Source organism: Palaemon carinicauda, chromosome 6, assembly GCF_036898095.1.
Source record: "Palaemon carinicauda isolate YSFRI2023 chromosome 6, ASM3689809v2, whole genome shotgun sequence".
NCBI classification, from domain to species: Eukaryota; Metazoa; Arthropoda; class Malacostraca; order Decapoda; family Palaemonidae; genus Palaemon; species Palaemon carinicauda.
Window position 1 is genome coordinate 60,127,593 of NC_090730.1, and position 15,000 is coordinate 60,142,592.

General features: G+C 39.8%; 1 protein-coding gene across 1 annotated transcript in view; it reads right to left on the reverse strand.

Annotated features, from left to right (window-relative positions):
• LOC137642087 (hemicentin-1-like) overlaps positions 1-15,000 on the reverse strand; it is a 99,753-nt gene that overhangs the window by 14,969 nt on the left and 69,784 nt on the right. Inside the window, exons 6-7 of the mRNA XM_068374640.1 lie at positions 3,722-3,851; positions 523-668 (exon numbers count right to left, since the gene is read on the reverse strand). Coding sequence (XP_068230741.1) covers positions 535-668; positions 3,722-3,851 — 264 coding nt within the window. The 3' untranslated portion in view covers positions 523-534. The remainder of the gene's footprint in view (positions 1-522; positions 669-3,721; positions 3,852-15,000) is intronic.

Here is a 15,000-nt window from a genome sequence, read left to right on the forward strand (position 1 = left end):
TGATCCCCATAATTCTTTGAGTATTTTAATGCTCATATACGGAATATCTAATTCTATGTATTTTTTCTTTTCAAATATTAGCATCATATCATAATGAGATTTCGCCTTAACTCTAAGTTTCCGTTAAGGTTATGTCTAACAATTACCTTTGTTATTGACAAAGGTTTGATTTTCAGTTAGGAACCTTCCCATTTAATTATTACCAAGTGGTTTCTTACACACACACACACACACACACACACACACACACACACACACACACACACACACATATATATATATATATATATATATATATATATATATATATATATATATATATATATATATATATATATATGTGTGTGTGTGTGTGTGTGTGTGTGTGTGTGTTTGTGTGTGTTTGCGTGTATATGTGTTTTGTCATATTATTATTCATTATTGATGAAACATGAGAATCCTTCCCTAATAATTCAAATTCAAAACTCCATGGTCATGCAATTATTTTGAGAAACTATGATACTCCAGTTTTAAAGTACTTACACTGATTTATGTTCATGGTCGAATCGATGATAAATTTAGGAAGAGCCAAGTAACTGGTAACAATGTAGCTGCCCATATCAGAATAATTTTCCCATGTTCGCAGTGACTACTCCCGCTGTGCACAGCTGCTGCCGATTCCTCTCCAGCTGTTGGAACGAGGAAGACATATAAGGTTAGTTGTGATTTGTATTCATTCAAGATTTCTTTAATTATATATATATATATATATATATATATATATATATATATATATATATATATATATATATATATATATATATATATATATATATATATATATATATATATATATATATATATATATATACAATATACACTCATCTTAGGCTATATCGTCACAGGTTCTATATTCATAAGACTCTAAAGATAATTTCAAACATGTAATATAAAAAAAAAAGTACACACACAAGGGTTGTACAACGAGAAAATAAGACGTGTTTGATGAAACACAAACACAAATTCAGGCTGTGCTGAATGTTGAAGCCCACATACACATTAGGTCCAACTGGATTAATTGACTTAATGCGTTGTAGCCACTCAGTCATAGGTGTCAGTGCAGAAAATGTATCTTACCGAATCTGTATAAATGTTATAACCCAACCTAGAATACATGATTTTAAGGTAAAGGCAATGTCGTCGGTAATAGGTTGACCAGGGGAACAGCCTCCCGTTGAGCTACTACCGTTAGAGTTATTGTTTGCTTTGACTGACTAGACTAGACAGTACTAAATTGGATCCCTCTTTCTGATGACGGCTCATATTTCCTTTCACTACACATATACCCTATAGTCTGGCCTATTCTCGCTTTATCCCCCTGTCTTCATACACCTGACAACACTAAGATTACCAAACAATTCTTCGCCAAGTGGTTAATGTATGAACTATAATTGTTCAGTGGCATTTTCATCTTGGTAAGTGTAGAAGAGACTCTTCCGATATGGTAAGTAGTTTGAGTAGTGCCATAGCCTCCACTATCTTGGGTAGAATTCTCTTGCAGGGCGGGGGGAGGGGTAAACTCGGGCACACTATTCTATATTATTTCCCTTCCTCTTATTCTTTTGTAAATTTTTATAGTTTAAGTATGAAAGATTTAATTTAATGGCAGTGTTCTTAAGATATTTCCGTTTAATTGTTCATTACTTCTCATGCAGTTAACTCATTTCTTTTTCTCACTGGACTGTTCTCGCTGACCTATGGCATCTTGCTTTTCCATTAAGTGTTGTAGATTAGCAAGTAATAATAATAGTAAAAAAACGAGGGATTGACAACACAATATTTCATTCCAATTTATTCTCTACAGTAAAACTAAGAAAGGGAAAATTCTTACGTGAATAGTTATCTAAAAAGGTTTCATATATTATGTGATCTAATCAATGGATGAAGGGAAAATAGGCTCAATGGAATTTTATATCTTTTATGTTCCAGTAGATCCAGAAATTTCATTCCAATTACCAAGTAAAACATTCTTCACCAGTTCCTGTTTTCGAAGAATATTTTCCCACCCGGCTTCTTATCAGAACTTGGGTTTGTTTCCACTGATTAAAAACATCATATTCTTAATCATCTTTATTGAAAAATCTATTTCAGTAAAAAAGACAAAAAAATATTAAAAAATCTCAGTGCCGAATGTCATTGAAAAATATGGTAATTGACCTAGTCCACAATTAGGAAAAATGAATATAGTCCTAAGTTTATCTCGTCACAAAGGATTAATTCAAAAGATTTTTAAAAGAATCTAATATAAACAAGTGATTCCCATAATTAGCCATAATACTTATGTTGATTTGAAATAGAGAAAGAAATTTGAGGAATACATTACATGATGTATCCAAACCACACAAATAAGGACAAACCATAAAAATTGACATTGAAACAGAAAATCGTTTTAATGAGAACATGAGACCACACTATTCCACAAAACTTACTTCGTTAGAGAAACCCTTGATCATATAAGTCATTTGGGGAATCTAGACTAAAAGTCAACAAAATTTTGGCATTAGGATCAAGTCTTATTTCCTATGTGCCTTACTCAAGAATCGTGTTACTGGAACTAGCAAGATTGTATAAAGTACATTCAGTGCTCCCTTCACCATACATCTCATAAACTAACTAACATCCCCCCAACCCCTAACCCTAACCCTACAGCATGTCTCATCAATCAGTCAAGGAGAATTTAGCTCTCTCTCTCTCTCTCTCTCTCTCTCTCTCTCTCTCTCTCTCTCTCTCTCTCTCTCTCTCTCTCCCCATCAACCCCTTACTCTGTTCTCATTTCTTTCCTTACTCACTTTACCTCTCGTCACCCGCTTGTCTCCTGCCAGTGGAATTATCACGGAAAGGGAGATAATGCTATTGATTCTGATTCAGCTAATGGATGAGATAATTTTCGTGATCGCTTCCAATCAAATATCTCCGTAATTAAAACTGATGACAGCGAGACCGAATCATTAGTTTGAGATAGAATCTTCTCATCAAGGTCTTATTCGTATCGCTTTTTAATGCTTCTGTTCATCAAGAGTAAGAATAAATTCAGTGTGGAGAATCAAGCAATTGCACCAAAAATAGAAAAACAAAAAACAAGTATTTCAGTGTTTCTATTTAGGTTTCAAAAGTAGAATTCAAGAAGCAGCGTTTCCTAATCGAATATTAGTAGATTAAAAAATTACATAGTTGTACTTCCAACTGATACCAACTGAGGATATTGATTCGAAAAGCAACTGATTAAATAAGAATTATATCATCCTCTATATAGCAAGTGGCCATTTGATTTTATTCATAAGTGTTCAGCGATATGGTTTTTTTTTTTTTTTTTTTTTTTTTTTTTTTTTTTAAATAAATGGTTTTTCAATTAGTGATATTAAATTCTACTAATTTGTAATATTTTTTAATCCCACCCCAACTAACACCTATCTAAGTACATATACAGTGATAACAATTCTCAAATATTGGGTTACAGGTAGAAAAAAATTTAGGATATGGAAACATTTTATTAGTATCCATAAGTTCCACTATGAAATTTATGATAGATGAGAGAAAGAAAGATGATATCAACAGAGAGAGAGAGAGAGAGAGAGAGAGAGAGAGAGAGAGAGAGAGAGACAGACAGACAGATGATCTGATACTCAGTAATGAATCAGAGTTTGATCTCACTACTCAGAATCCTACCTAATGATTCACTTACCGTTGACGACGTGGACCATCACAGAGTCAGGTTTGGCAAACAGAGGAGCGCATGTATAATTTCCCGAGTCTGCTCGAAATGCTCTTGTTATATACAATTTGGACATTGTCTTTGTTGGAGTCTTTTCCACCTGCAATGAAGAACATGGGAAAAGGTCGTCATCATCTAAGCTTTTTGCATATTTACTTTTTATTTTGCCTTTATATGTTACCCATTATTCCAACTTTGAAGTAATAGTCCTAGGTATGGTATATCTAAATTTAATGCAAAAAAAAAAAAAAAAAAAAAAAATTGAATATTCACTCATCAAATATTTCAACAATTGATAGATCAATGGACCAGTTTTAAATTAATATAAAAATACGGTATCAAACTTTGAGACTTAAAACCTGAACACGGGCTGTCGTTGGTTTTACTATAGGTTTTTATGTCACATAGAAAAATTAGAACATAGAAAAAATACCTGAGGGAAAAACATTTTACTTCCAACAAAATATTATGGAAAATTTAAAAGAAAACATAAATGGAAAAAAATATACACTCAAATACAATGTCGTGCCCAAACATACACACACATATAGTATGCCTTTGTTAGATAGGCACTGGGCATCACAAGGAACTGGCTATCCATTGATGTATCTAGCCAATGAATCCTCTATGGATTTAGTCAGTCAATGCAAAGAGAAGAGGGCAAAATGGCCCCAGTACCGGCCGTAGCAGAGAGCTAAAAGTCTCCCGGTTTATAGATACTAAGGTAAAATTTTAAATTGGTAACTGGAATGTTAGAACTATGAATCAGATTGGGAAGTTACAGCAAGTGGAGAGTGAATTTATGAAATATAGTTTGGATATCTAGGCCCTAAGTGAAACAAGTTGTAAGGGGATAGGTAAGGAGACTTTAAATCAAGGAAATATATACATCTATTTAGGATAAACAGATGGAGCTGGAAGAGAAGAAATAAGAATGATGGTGACACCAAGAGCGGAAAAGGGCATTAAATGAGTGGAGAGCTTCAAATAGTAGATTGTTACTAGCAATGTTCAAATCAAAGCAGTGTAATATGATTGTTATAATTTGCTATGCTCTAACAAATGATTCCCCTGAAGAAATGGAAGATGAACACTATGAAGAACTGCAGAGTGTGAGGGATGCGATCCCAAAAATAGATATGGAAATTGTGATTGGTGACTGCAATGCTAAAGTTGAAAGGAATAATCAAGGGATAGGAAATGTGATGGGTGTTTAGAGTCTTGGCGAAGTTACAAATGAAAATGGAGCACATTTTATAAGTTTCTGTTCAGCGAACAATTTTATCATTGGAGGTACTATTTTTCAACTCAAGTACATCCACAAATATACATGGAATTCCCCATGTGACAATTAAAAAAGATCAAATATATCACATTGCCATTGATAAAAAGAGAAGGAGGTCTCTGAGAAATGCAAGAAGCTATATAGGTGTAGATATTCACCCAACAGAAAGATAGATGGAATACATATGTTTGATGCAAATAAGCTTTTAGAAGAAGAGCATAGAGAAACATTTGCAAATGAATGTAGGAATAGATTTGCCGTCTTAGAGATTTTAAAGACAAAGAGCAGACAATTAATGAAGAATGGTTTGAAATTAGAAACATATTTCAGTAAGTTATTAGTAAAGTCTTGGAACATGCAGTTCCAGGGAAAAAGCCATGGATACTATAAAAAGGAGACAAACACAGAAATATATTGTTGAAGGTTTTCGAGGAAATAATGAAAATTACAAGTTGGAGCATATTAAGTATAATAGTATTATTAATGAGGTCCAAAGGAAAGCCAGGCTTGACTGGAGAGAATATTTAGACAGTAAAGCAGATGCGGCTGACATAGTTATGAATTAAAGGAGTGGCTCTAGTGTAAGAATTACTCATAGTATTATTAATGAAATATCTAGTGTAAAGATGAAGCTTATACCCATATTTGTGTATTATAACCATAGAAGATGAAGAAAGACAGCGTTGGATGGAACCTTTTAGTGATTTTATAAATAGGAGATAAGAAGGGAATAATTGGATTGATATACCTGAAACCGATGAAGACCTCGATGCGGCAATGAAAGAGTTCAGTATGTTTGAAGTCGAAGCTATCATTACAAAACTTAGGAGATGGAAAAACCTTGGAAACGATGGCATAACTGCCGAGAGGATACTGGCCAAACATGAAGCGACTTCCAGAATATTTACAAGATTATTTAGTAGAATGTAGCATGAAGAACAGTTAGGAGTGTTTGTGAGAATACCAAAGAAAGAGGAGACCTGACTGATTGCAATAACTACAGAGGCTTACCAACTACGTCAATTATTATGATAATATATAGTATCCTTATTGTAAGGAGACTGGGGAAAAAGACTGATTAAAATCCGAGAGATGAACAAGTAGGATTTAGCTGCACTGACCAAATTTTCATTTTGAGACATGTTTTACAGCAATGCGTAGAATATAGAAATCCACATTTGATGGCATATGTGGACTATAAAAAAGCCTTTGAGGGTGTGCAACGACCAATTTTATGGAGAGACCTGCGTTATTGTGGGATTTATCTTAATTATTTCAACTGGATTAAGTCTGTTCATGAGCATACTAGGTGCAAATTTAATATTATTGAAGTCTTATCAAATGAATTTCCAGTGAATCGTGGAGTACTGCATGAGATGTGTTGTCACCTAATTTGTTTATCCTCCTCATGGATTTTGTAATACACAAAACGACGGAAATTTTGGAGAAGGATTGTACAGGAATATTGATAGGAAATTAGCTAACCTAGAGTATGCTGATGATGCTGTTCATTTAAGAAGGACACTACAGTAATTGCTTTGATTTCTTAACAGAATCCATAAATTATCTCAGGAGGTTTGGCTCAAGAAAAATAATGAAAAGACAGAGATGATGGGAACGGGTTATGCAACGGAAGATGAAATATCATTGAAAGGAGAAAGTATTAATGAGACAGAATCATTTATGTATTTAGTAACTATGATCTCAAATACAGGGTCATTAGAATTAAAGTTTAGTGAAAGATTCATGAAAGCAAAGCAGACTATGGTTATGATAAGTAAAATTTGGGAATCAAATTGCCTAAAATTACTTGAAAAAATCCTATTATATATCAATTTTAGTGAGATCAGTGTTACTATATGGACATGAGTCATGGTATGACAATGAAAAAATCTCCAATATATTTGTTATATTTGAGAACAAAACCCTCAGAGGGTATATTTGGGAGTGAAATGGCAACACTGAATTTGAAATGAAACAATAGGAGTGATTACTCGAGTATCATATGTGGATAAGATTATAAGGAGGGGTAGATGGAGATGGATTAGGCATTCTTTTGGCACTCCCCAAGGGATATTGGTTCACCATATATTCAGCAGGGTTCCACAAGGCAATAAAAGAGTTGGAAGACTGAACCTTTAACGGCTGAGGGACTATGAAGCGCGAAGTAGATGATGAATGGTAAGGTATTGAATTAAAAGTTCGAGATAAAGACGACTAGTAAAATCTAGGCGTAAAAAGAGGTAATATAATATATATATATATATATATATGTGTGTGTGTGTGTGTGTACGTATGTATGTATGTATGTATCTATATATATATATATATATATATGTATATATATATATATATACTCGTGTATGTATATATATATATATATATATGTATATATGTATATATATATATATATATATACTCCTATGTATATATATATATATATATATAAATATATATATATATATATATATGAATATATATCCATATAAAAATAGTATATATATATATATATATATGTATGTAAATACAGTATATATTATATATATATATATGTATATATATATATATATATACGTACGCATATATAGGTATATATAAATATATAAATATATATATATATATATATATATAAATATATATATATATATATATGATCATACAAATATATATATATATATATATATATGATCATACAAATATATATATATATATATATACATATATATATATATATATATATACTGTTTTTATATGGATATATATATATATATATATATGTATATATATATATTATATATATATATATATATATACAGGAGTATATATATATATATATATATATTTGGGCTCAGGCCATGTCGTCCTGATGGAAGTTCCTATAGGGTAGCTACCTAGGGTATATTACAACTAAGGCGATATTCCCAGAAAATTTACCTTAGGGTACCAGAATTCTAACTCCTGGAGCGAATATCCCTCATGAAAGGGATATCGCGACATATCAGAGAATTTATTCTTGACACGCCACATGGCAATCTGCACCCCAAACAGAGATTATGTATCGAGGGGTCAATTGGCAAGAAACGAAATTGGGAAAGAAAAAGGGGGAGCCGCTCCAAAGGCTCCCTATTCTACAGTTTCGTAAGCGTGCCTGGCGCCATCTCTATTCCTTTTAGCGTAGCTTAACAACTCGGTGTTTTTTCCTGTGTTTCTCACAAATCTTGGATTTATCCAGCTTTTCATGGCTTCTCCAACTTCGTCGGCCTCTGATAAGTTGAGTACCATGTCTTTTATGTATAAATGTAGGCTCTTGGTAAATTTTTAAGTGATTAATAGGATTAATCTTTGTTACAACAGCCGTAGCCTACCGGAGGCGTCATGGACGCTGTCGCTCGCTAGGTATGAGTTTTAGTTAGCCAGAGCGACATTCCCTGTTGTTTTGCTTTAATAAATTTTAGCTATTTAGCGTTACATAGGATTTCCTTTCGTGCTTTAGTATTATTTTGGAGAAGTATTCGCCAACTCTGGCTTACGCTAGGCCATGTAGCCTAGTCGTTTGGTCCTAGTACTTCATGCATGATTTTGGTTTTTCCGAGTGTATTAAAATTTTATTGAGGCTTTAGGCTGTTTTTTATACATTTAAGATTATGTTGAATATTTCCAAGATAGTATACGAGTGAGTTTCGGTGATTTAGGTAATCGATTCTCTTGGTGCCTAGGCTAAGTTGCTTAAGGGGCCTTAGTATACTTTCTCATACTCCCCGGTTGCTTTCTTTTCTTCAGAGAAGGTATGCAATCCCTTTCCCTCTGTTTAAGCCTTGGGCTTATCCCAAAGTGGTTTATCTGAATTAATTTTCGATAAAACTATACTGGTGTGTTACTGTACTTTCCTGTTCCAGTAAGTCTGGTTTCAGAGAGGGACAGAACACCAGAGTTTTTAGTATGAGTCTGTGTTTGTCTGGCTTGGGGTAGAGTCTCCCTCGCTGGCCTGACACAGACATAGGAGGCTTAGCCTCCTTAGGTCACTACCGAAGGTTTCTGTACGAGATGAACCCTTCTTTTGTGATCTAGCAGACTAGTCCTTGTTGCTGTTCTCGGGGGAGGAAAATATTCTTTCCCTGGGAGTAGCAACACCTTCCTTGCTTTGGTTCTCTGGGAGCTGGCAAGTATTGCTGGCCTCCCTCCTTGGATCTCCCTTAGGCTAAGATGAGTTTTCTTGGCTGCGGGTGATCCTTCACTAAAGCAAGGTTGGTAGGACCCTCTTTTGTCCCTTCCCCCACTATCTCCGTAATGGCCTAGCCATTACAGTACTGTACGTCATTCTACATCTGGACCTAGGATAGGTTAGGATGTGGAATTGACTCAGTCCCTTGCCGGCCGGCAGACTCTGCCGGCCGGCAAGGGTCTTCCGCTTTGAGTGCTGCCCGGACCTCCCTTGGTCCCTCATCCATGCCTGCCTGTAGAGCCAGACAGCATTGGTCAGGAAGCCTGAATTAGATTCTCCCCTTCCTTATATGCACTCTTTCGGATTGCCAGGCTTGGAGGTAGTGTACGCTCTTATCCCGGCATCCATTCTGTTTTCTTCTAGTAATGTACCCGACCCGGCTGCCGGCCTATGAGGCCGGCAGCCGGGCAGTCGTAGTCCTCTGGTTCTTTTGCTGCCAGCCGGCATCGGTTGTTTACCTTTGCCGGCTGGCTAATGTCAGCCCTTGTCTGCCGGTCGCTATGAGCAGTGGCCGGCAGCTGGGTACTACCTTGTGTAGTTGCCGGCCGGCAGTCATTGTCGGCCGACATTGGCAGTTACCGGCCGGCAATTACTGCCGGCCGGCACAGGCATTTGAACCAGCATTTTGCCGCCTTATAGCTGTTAAGTAGTATACTTTAAAGCTAGTTATGGTGTGTGCCGGCCGGCAACATAACCTTCTATACTGTACCAGTATTCTTCAGTATAATATATACTGCAAGAAGAAAACTATAGTATAAGTTTTGGTACAGCACTGCGTGTTCTAACACTTTTGTGTTGTCTTGCACAGCCCTTTGCTGTTGCCTTACAGAAAAGAAAGTGAGTTCTTTCTTGTCTATTATCCAGGATTTTAAAATCATTGCTTAGGTGTGAGCTACACCTGTTTCCTCTGGAAACTTTTCATTGGTTATTCTAGAAGAGATTAACCATACGATTTTATCATCTGAAAGGCTGCAACAATTGGTTGTGAAGGAAACACAAGTGTGTGTCTTTCCTTTCTGATTTGTTATGCTAAACTGTGCATATCCAGTGATATGTAGTTCACTTGATACTCATGGAAATTTCTTCTCTTTACAGGAGGACCCTCCAAAGTGCGTAAGTGTTTTCTGCAACGTCCGCAGTAAGAACCTCTGCAGACATGAGTTTTGTAGGAGGCACGCAGTGTCTCCAAGGGTGATCTCCAGTATTGGGACCCTCAGGTATGTACCATGTGCACTAACCTGATTACTGAGGCCTTTGATTCCCCTAGGATTGCAGAATCAAGGGATATAGCAAGGGAGAAGCTTCGTACCTGGGTAAGGGGCTTCCAGAAAAACACCTCTGGACCTTATCTCCCAAGTGAGAAGATGAGGGCGTATATTTTCCCTGATGCAGTGATTCCCCATCCTCAAGAGGAGATCCCCCAATTTCAGATCCAGGTGGATGCTGAAGTCGCGGTCGCTTTGCAAGACATCCAGTTGGATGACAGGATGTCTGATGTGGACGAGCGTCTGGAGGAAGACCTCCTGGCAGGAGGCCAGGATGAAGCTCAAACCCCAGACATTGTAGAGGAAGAGGCCGACGAGGTGTCGGCTACTACGATTCAGATCCCGGAGCCTATTCCCTCGACATCGTCCGCTCTCCCAGTAGAGCTAGGACATGCCCTCTACTCCATTGTAGGAATTATCAAACAAAAGCATAAGGAGAATCAGGAGAAGGCGGCTGCAATGGAACTGCGGATGCAGAGCCTTGCAGCATCACATGGGCCCCAGAAAAGGCTCAATGTGAAAGACCTTCCCTTGTGCTCAGATGTTAACCCATGGAGGTATGCTGAGCAAATGCAGATGACGACTGCAAAGATCGTCATCTCGGATAAGTTGGGTTCAGTTCCCCTAGAGGAAGTGGAATTCTGGCCCAGCAAGGGGTCATATCCGGACTGTTATGTCCGCCTGAGGAAGGAACCAGCTTCAAAGGAGGAGACAGAGCCGAAGGAGGTTATAGTGATGGACCATGCTAAGGCTCAAGCTTTGCTTTCATCCTCGATGAAAGAGAGGGGCTTCTCAAACTCAAAGGTAGCTGCATTGAGTAAGAAGCTCCCTTCCTTTGTGTCCTCTCCTGCTAGAGCCTTCCCCTTTTTACAGAAAGGGTTTGCGGCTGTACTAAAAGCAGTCGAGGCCGGCAAGCCTTGCCCCTCCCTGGAGGAGTGTAAACCCTTGTCGCTGGCCCTGCCTATGGACCAAAAAGACTGGGATGACGTCCATCTTACCTTCTCAGTTGGGAAGTTGGAGGCTGATATTGCCGGACGTCAGTTCGGCGAGGACCTCCCTAAGCTGTCTGACTTTCTTTTGCGGAGAGAGCTCGAGACAAAAGAAAGACTGGCTGCCTCAATGTCGCTTCAGATTACTCTTGAGACGATGGCAAGAGACCCCAAGGTCCATGAAATGTTCATGGTAGTGGCCAAGACTCATCTGGCCACAGTGACGAAGGATCTTTATGGCTTCGTCAGGGCGAGGAGAGCTTGTAGGGAGTTCGTGTTCACCTCGGCTACGGTGAGGCACGAGCCAAGGAAACTAATTTCCTCCAACATTTGTGGCAAAGACCTTTTCCCTAACGAAATGGTCAAAGAAGTTGTTGATAAGGCCGCCTCGGAGAATAGAAATCTTCTCCAGAAGTGGGGCCTGGCTATCAAAAGAAAGTCTTCCCCGGATGAGGGTCCTCAACCAAAGAGGAAGACTATGAGGACTATGCTACCGTCTCGGCCAGCCAAGCCTGTTAGACAGCAACAGCAACTGCCATTGCCATTGCCATCAGTGCCCCAGATGGTGGCACAAACCCCGACCACATTCCAGTGGGTACCCCAGGCTGTGGCGACACAGTCCACGGCATTCACCCCAACGTTCGAAGGGCAGTCTACTTCCTTTCGAGCAAAGCCTAGAGTAGCAGCCAGAGGCTCGTCTAGGCGCCCCTCAAGGGGAAGGGGATTCAGGGGTGGTCGCGGTCAGGGAGGCAAGACCTCAGGACAGCAGTCCAAGTGAGATGATGCCGGTAGGAGGGAGACTTCAGAATTTTCGGGATCGGTGGACCTTCAATCCCTGGGCCCACAGCCTACTCAAGAACGGACTGGGCTGGAGCTGGTACAGCACTCCACCCCCGTGCCCTCGGTTTTTCCAACACTCCACCCCCGTTCTGGAAGAGTACGTTCAAGAACTGTTGGAGAAAAAAGTGATCCGAAGGGTGAAGTCCATCAAATTCCAAGGGAGGCTGTTTTGTGTTCCCAAGAAAGACTCGGAAAAGCTCAGAGTCATTCTGGACTTGTCGCCACTCAACAAGTTCATAGTGAATTGCAAATTCAAGATGCTAACACTGCAACACATAAGGACCTTACTGCCCAAGAGGGCATTTTTCCGTCTCTATAGACTTGTCAGACGCCTATTGGCCCGTTCCAATCAACAGTCGACTCTCCCCCTACCTAGGGTTCAGGCTACAACGAAGACTATACGTTCAGAGCCATGCCATTCGGGCTAAATATAGCCCCAAGGATTTTCACGAAGCTTGCGAGCGTAGCTCTCAAACAATTACGCCTAAAGGGAATTCAGGTAGTAGCCTACCTGGACGACTGGCTGGTGTGGGCAGCATCCGAGACAGAATGCTTGCAAGGTTCCAGTCAAGTGATCCATTTCCTAGAGTATCTAGGCTTCAAGATCAACAGAAAAAAGTCTCGACTTTCTCAATCTCAAAAGTTCCAGTGGCTGGGAATCCACTGGGACCTTTTGTCACACCGTTTCTCCATCCCGGCGAAGAAAAGGAAGGAGATAGCGGGTTCTGTCAAGAGACTTCTAAATTCCAAAAGGATATCAAGACACGAACAGGAGAGGGTACTGGGCTCTCTCCAGTTTGCTTCGGTGACAGACCCAGTGCTAAGAGCACAGCTAAAGGATGCAACCGGAGCTTGAAGAAGTTATGCATTAAACGCGCGAAGAGATCTGAGAAGACCAGTTCCGCTTCGGCTACGTACTCTTCTCAGGCCTTGGTCCTAAGCCAGACATCTAAAGAAGTCGGTTCTTATTCAGCCACCTCCCCCGTCGGTGACGATTCACTCAGACGCCTCGAAGGAGGGATGGGGAGGTTACTCTCATCGGAAAAAAGTCCAGGGGACTTGGTCCAAGCTATTCAAGACCTTTCACATAAACTTTCTAGAAGCTATGGCAGTGCTCCTTACCTTAAAGAAAGTCTCCCCGCGTCGCTCGATCCACATAAGGTTGGTGATGGACAGCGAGGTAGTTGTGAGATGCTTGAATCGACAAGGATCGAGGTCACCACCTCTCAACCAGGTGATGTTGGCCATCTTCCGATTGGCGGAAAAGAAGAAGTGGTACCTGTCGGCAGTTCACCTTCAAGGAGTCCGCAATGTGACAGAGGACGCTCTATCCAGGTTCACACCGATAGAGTCGGAATGGTCCTTAGACGCAGGATCATTCTCCTTCATTCTGAATCAAGTCCCAGAACTGCAGATAGACCTCTTTGCGACGAAAGACAACAAGAAATTGCCCCTGTACGTGTCCCTGTACGAGGACCCCTTAGCAGAAGCAGTGGACGCAATGTCCCTCGACTGGAACAGATGGTCCAGGATTTATCTGTCCCCTCCTCACAACCTTCTGTTGAGGGTCCTCAACAAACTGAGATCCTTCAAGGGGGTAGCGGCAATAGTGGCCCACAAGTGGCCGAACAGCGTGTGGTTCCCCATGGCATTGGAACTGCGGCTGAAGTTTTTACCGCTACCAGATCCAGTTCTGACCCAGCGAGTCCAGAAGTCGACTGTCTGCGCTTCATTACAGAAAACCCGGACCCTGGAGCTCATGATTTTCTCTCCCTAGCGGTGAGAAAGCATTTCGGGATTTCGAAAGCCAGCATAGACTTCCTAGAGGAATATAAGTGCAAATCTACTAGAAGGCAATATGAGTCATCTTGGAGAAAATGGGTGGCCTTTGTCATGGCGAAGAATCCTCAGTAGATCTCGACAGACTTCTGCTTATCTTTCTTCATCCACCTCCATGGTCAAGGGTTGGCAGCTAACACGATTTCGGTGTGTAAGTCTGCTTAGACAAGACCCATTCTATATGCCTTCCAGGTCGACCTAGGTAACGAGATCTTTAATAAAGTTCCGAAAGCCTGCGCTAGGCTCAGACCTTCAGCACCTCCAAAACCCATTTCATGGTCTTTAGACAAAGTTCTTCATTTCGCTTCTCTGTTGAGCAATGAGGAGTGTGCGTTAAAGGATTTGACACAAAAAGTTACTTTCCTATTTGCACTCGCGTCCGGGGCCAGGGTTAGTGAGATTATAGCCCTCTCGAGAGAGGCAGGTCGTGTTCAGTTCCTGGATGGGAGAGAACTGAACCTGTTTCCGGATCCCACGTTTCTCGCCAAGAATGAGTTACCCACCAACAGGTGGGGTCCCTGGAGAATCAGCCCTCTGAAAGAAGATGCATCTCTATGTCCAGTAGAATGCCTAAAGGTCTATCTTCATAGAACTTCAGACTTCAAGGGTGATCAACTATTCAGGGGAGAAACATCAGGCTCAAATTTATCTCTGAATCAACTGAGAGCGAAAATCACATATTTTATTCGCAGAGCGCATCCTGACGGTACACCCGCAGGTCACGATCCGAGGAAAGTTGCCTCATCCTTAAATTTCTTTAATTGTATGGATTTTGAACATCTCCGTTCATACACTGGCTAGAAGTCTTC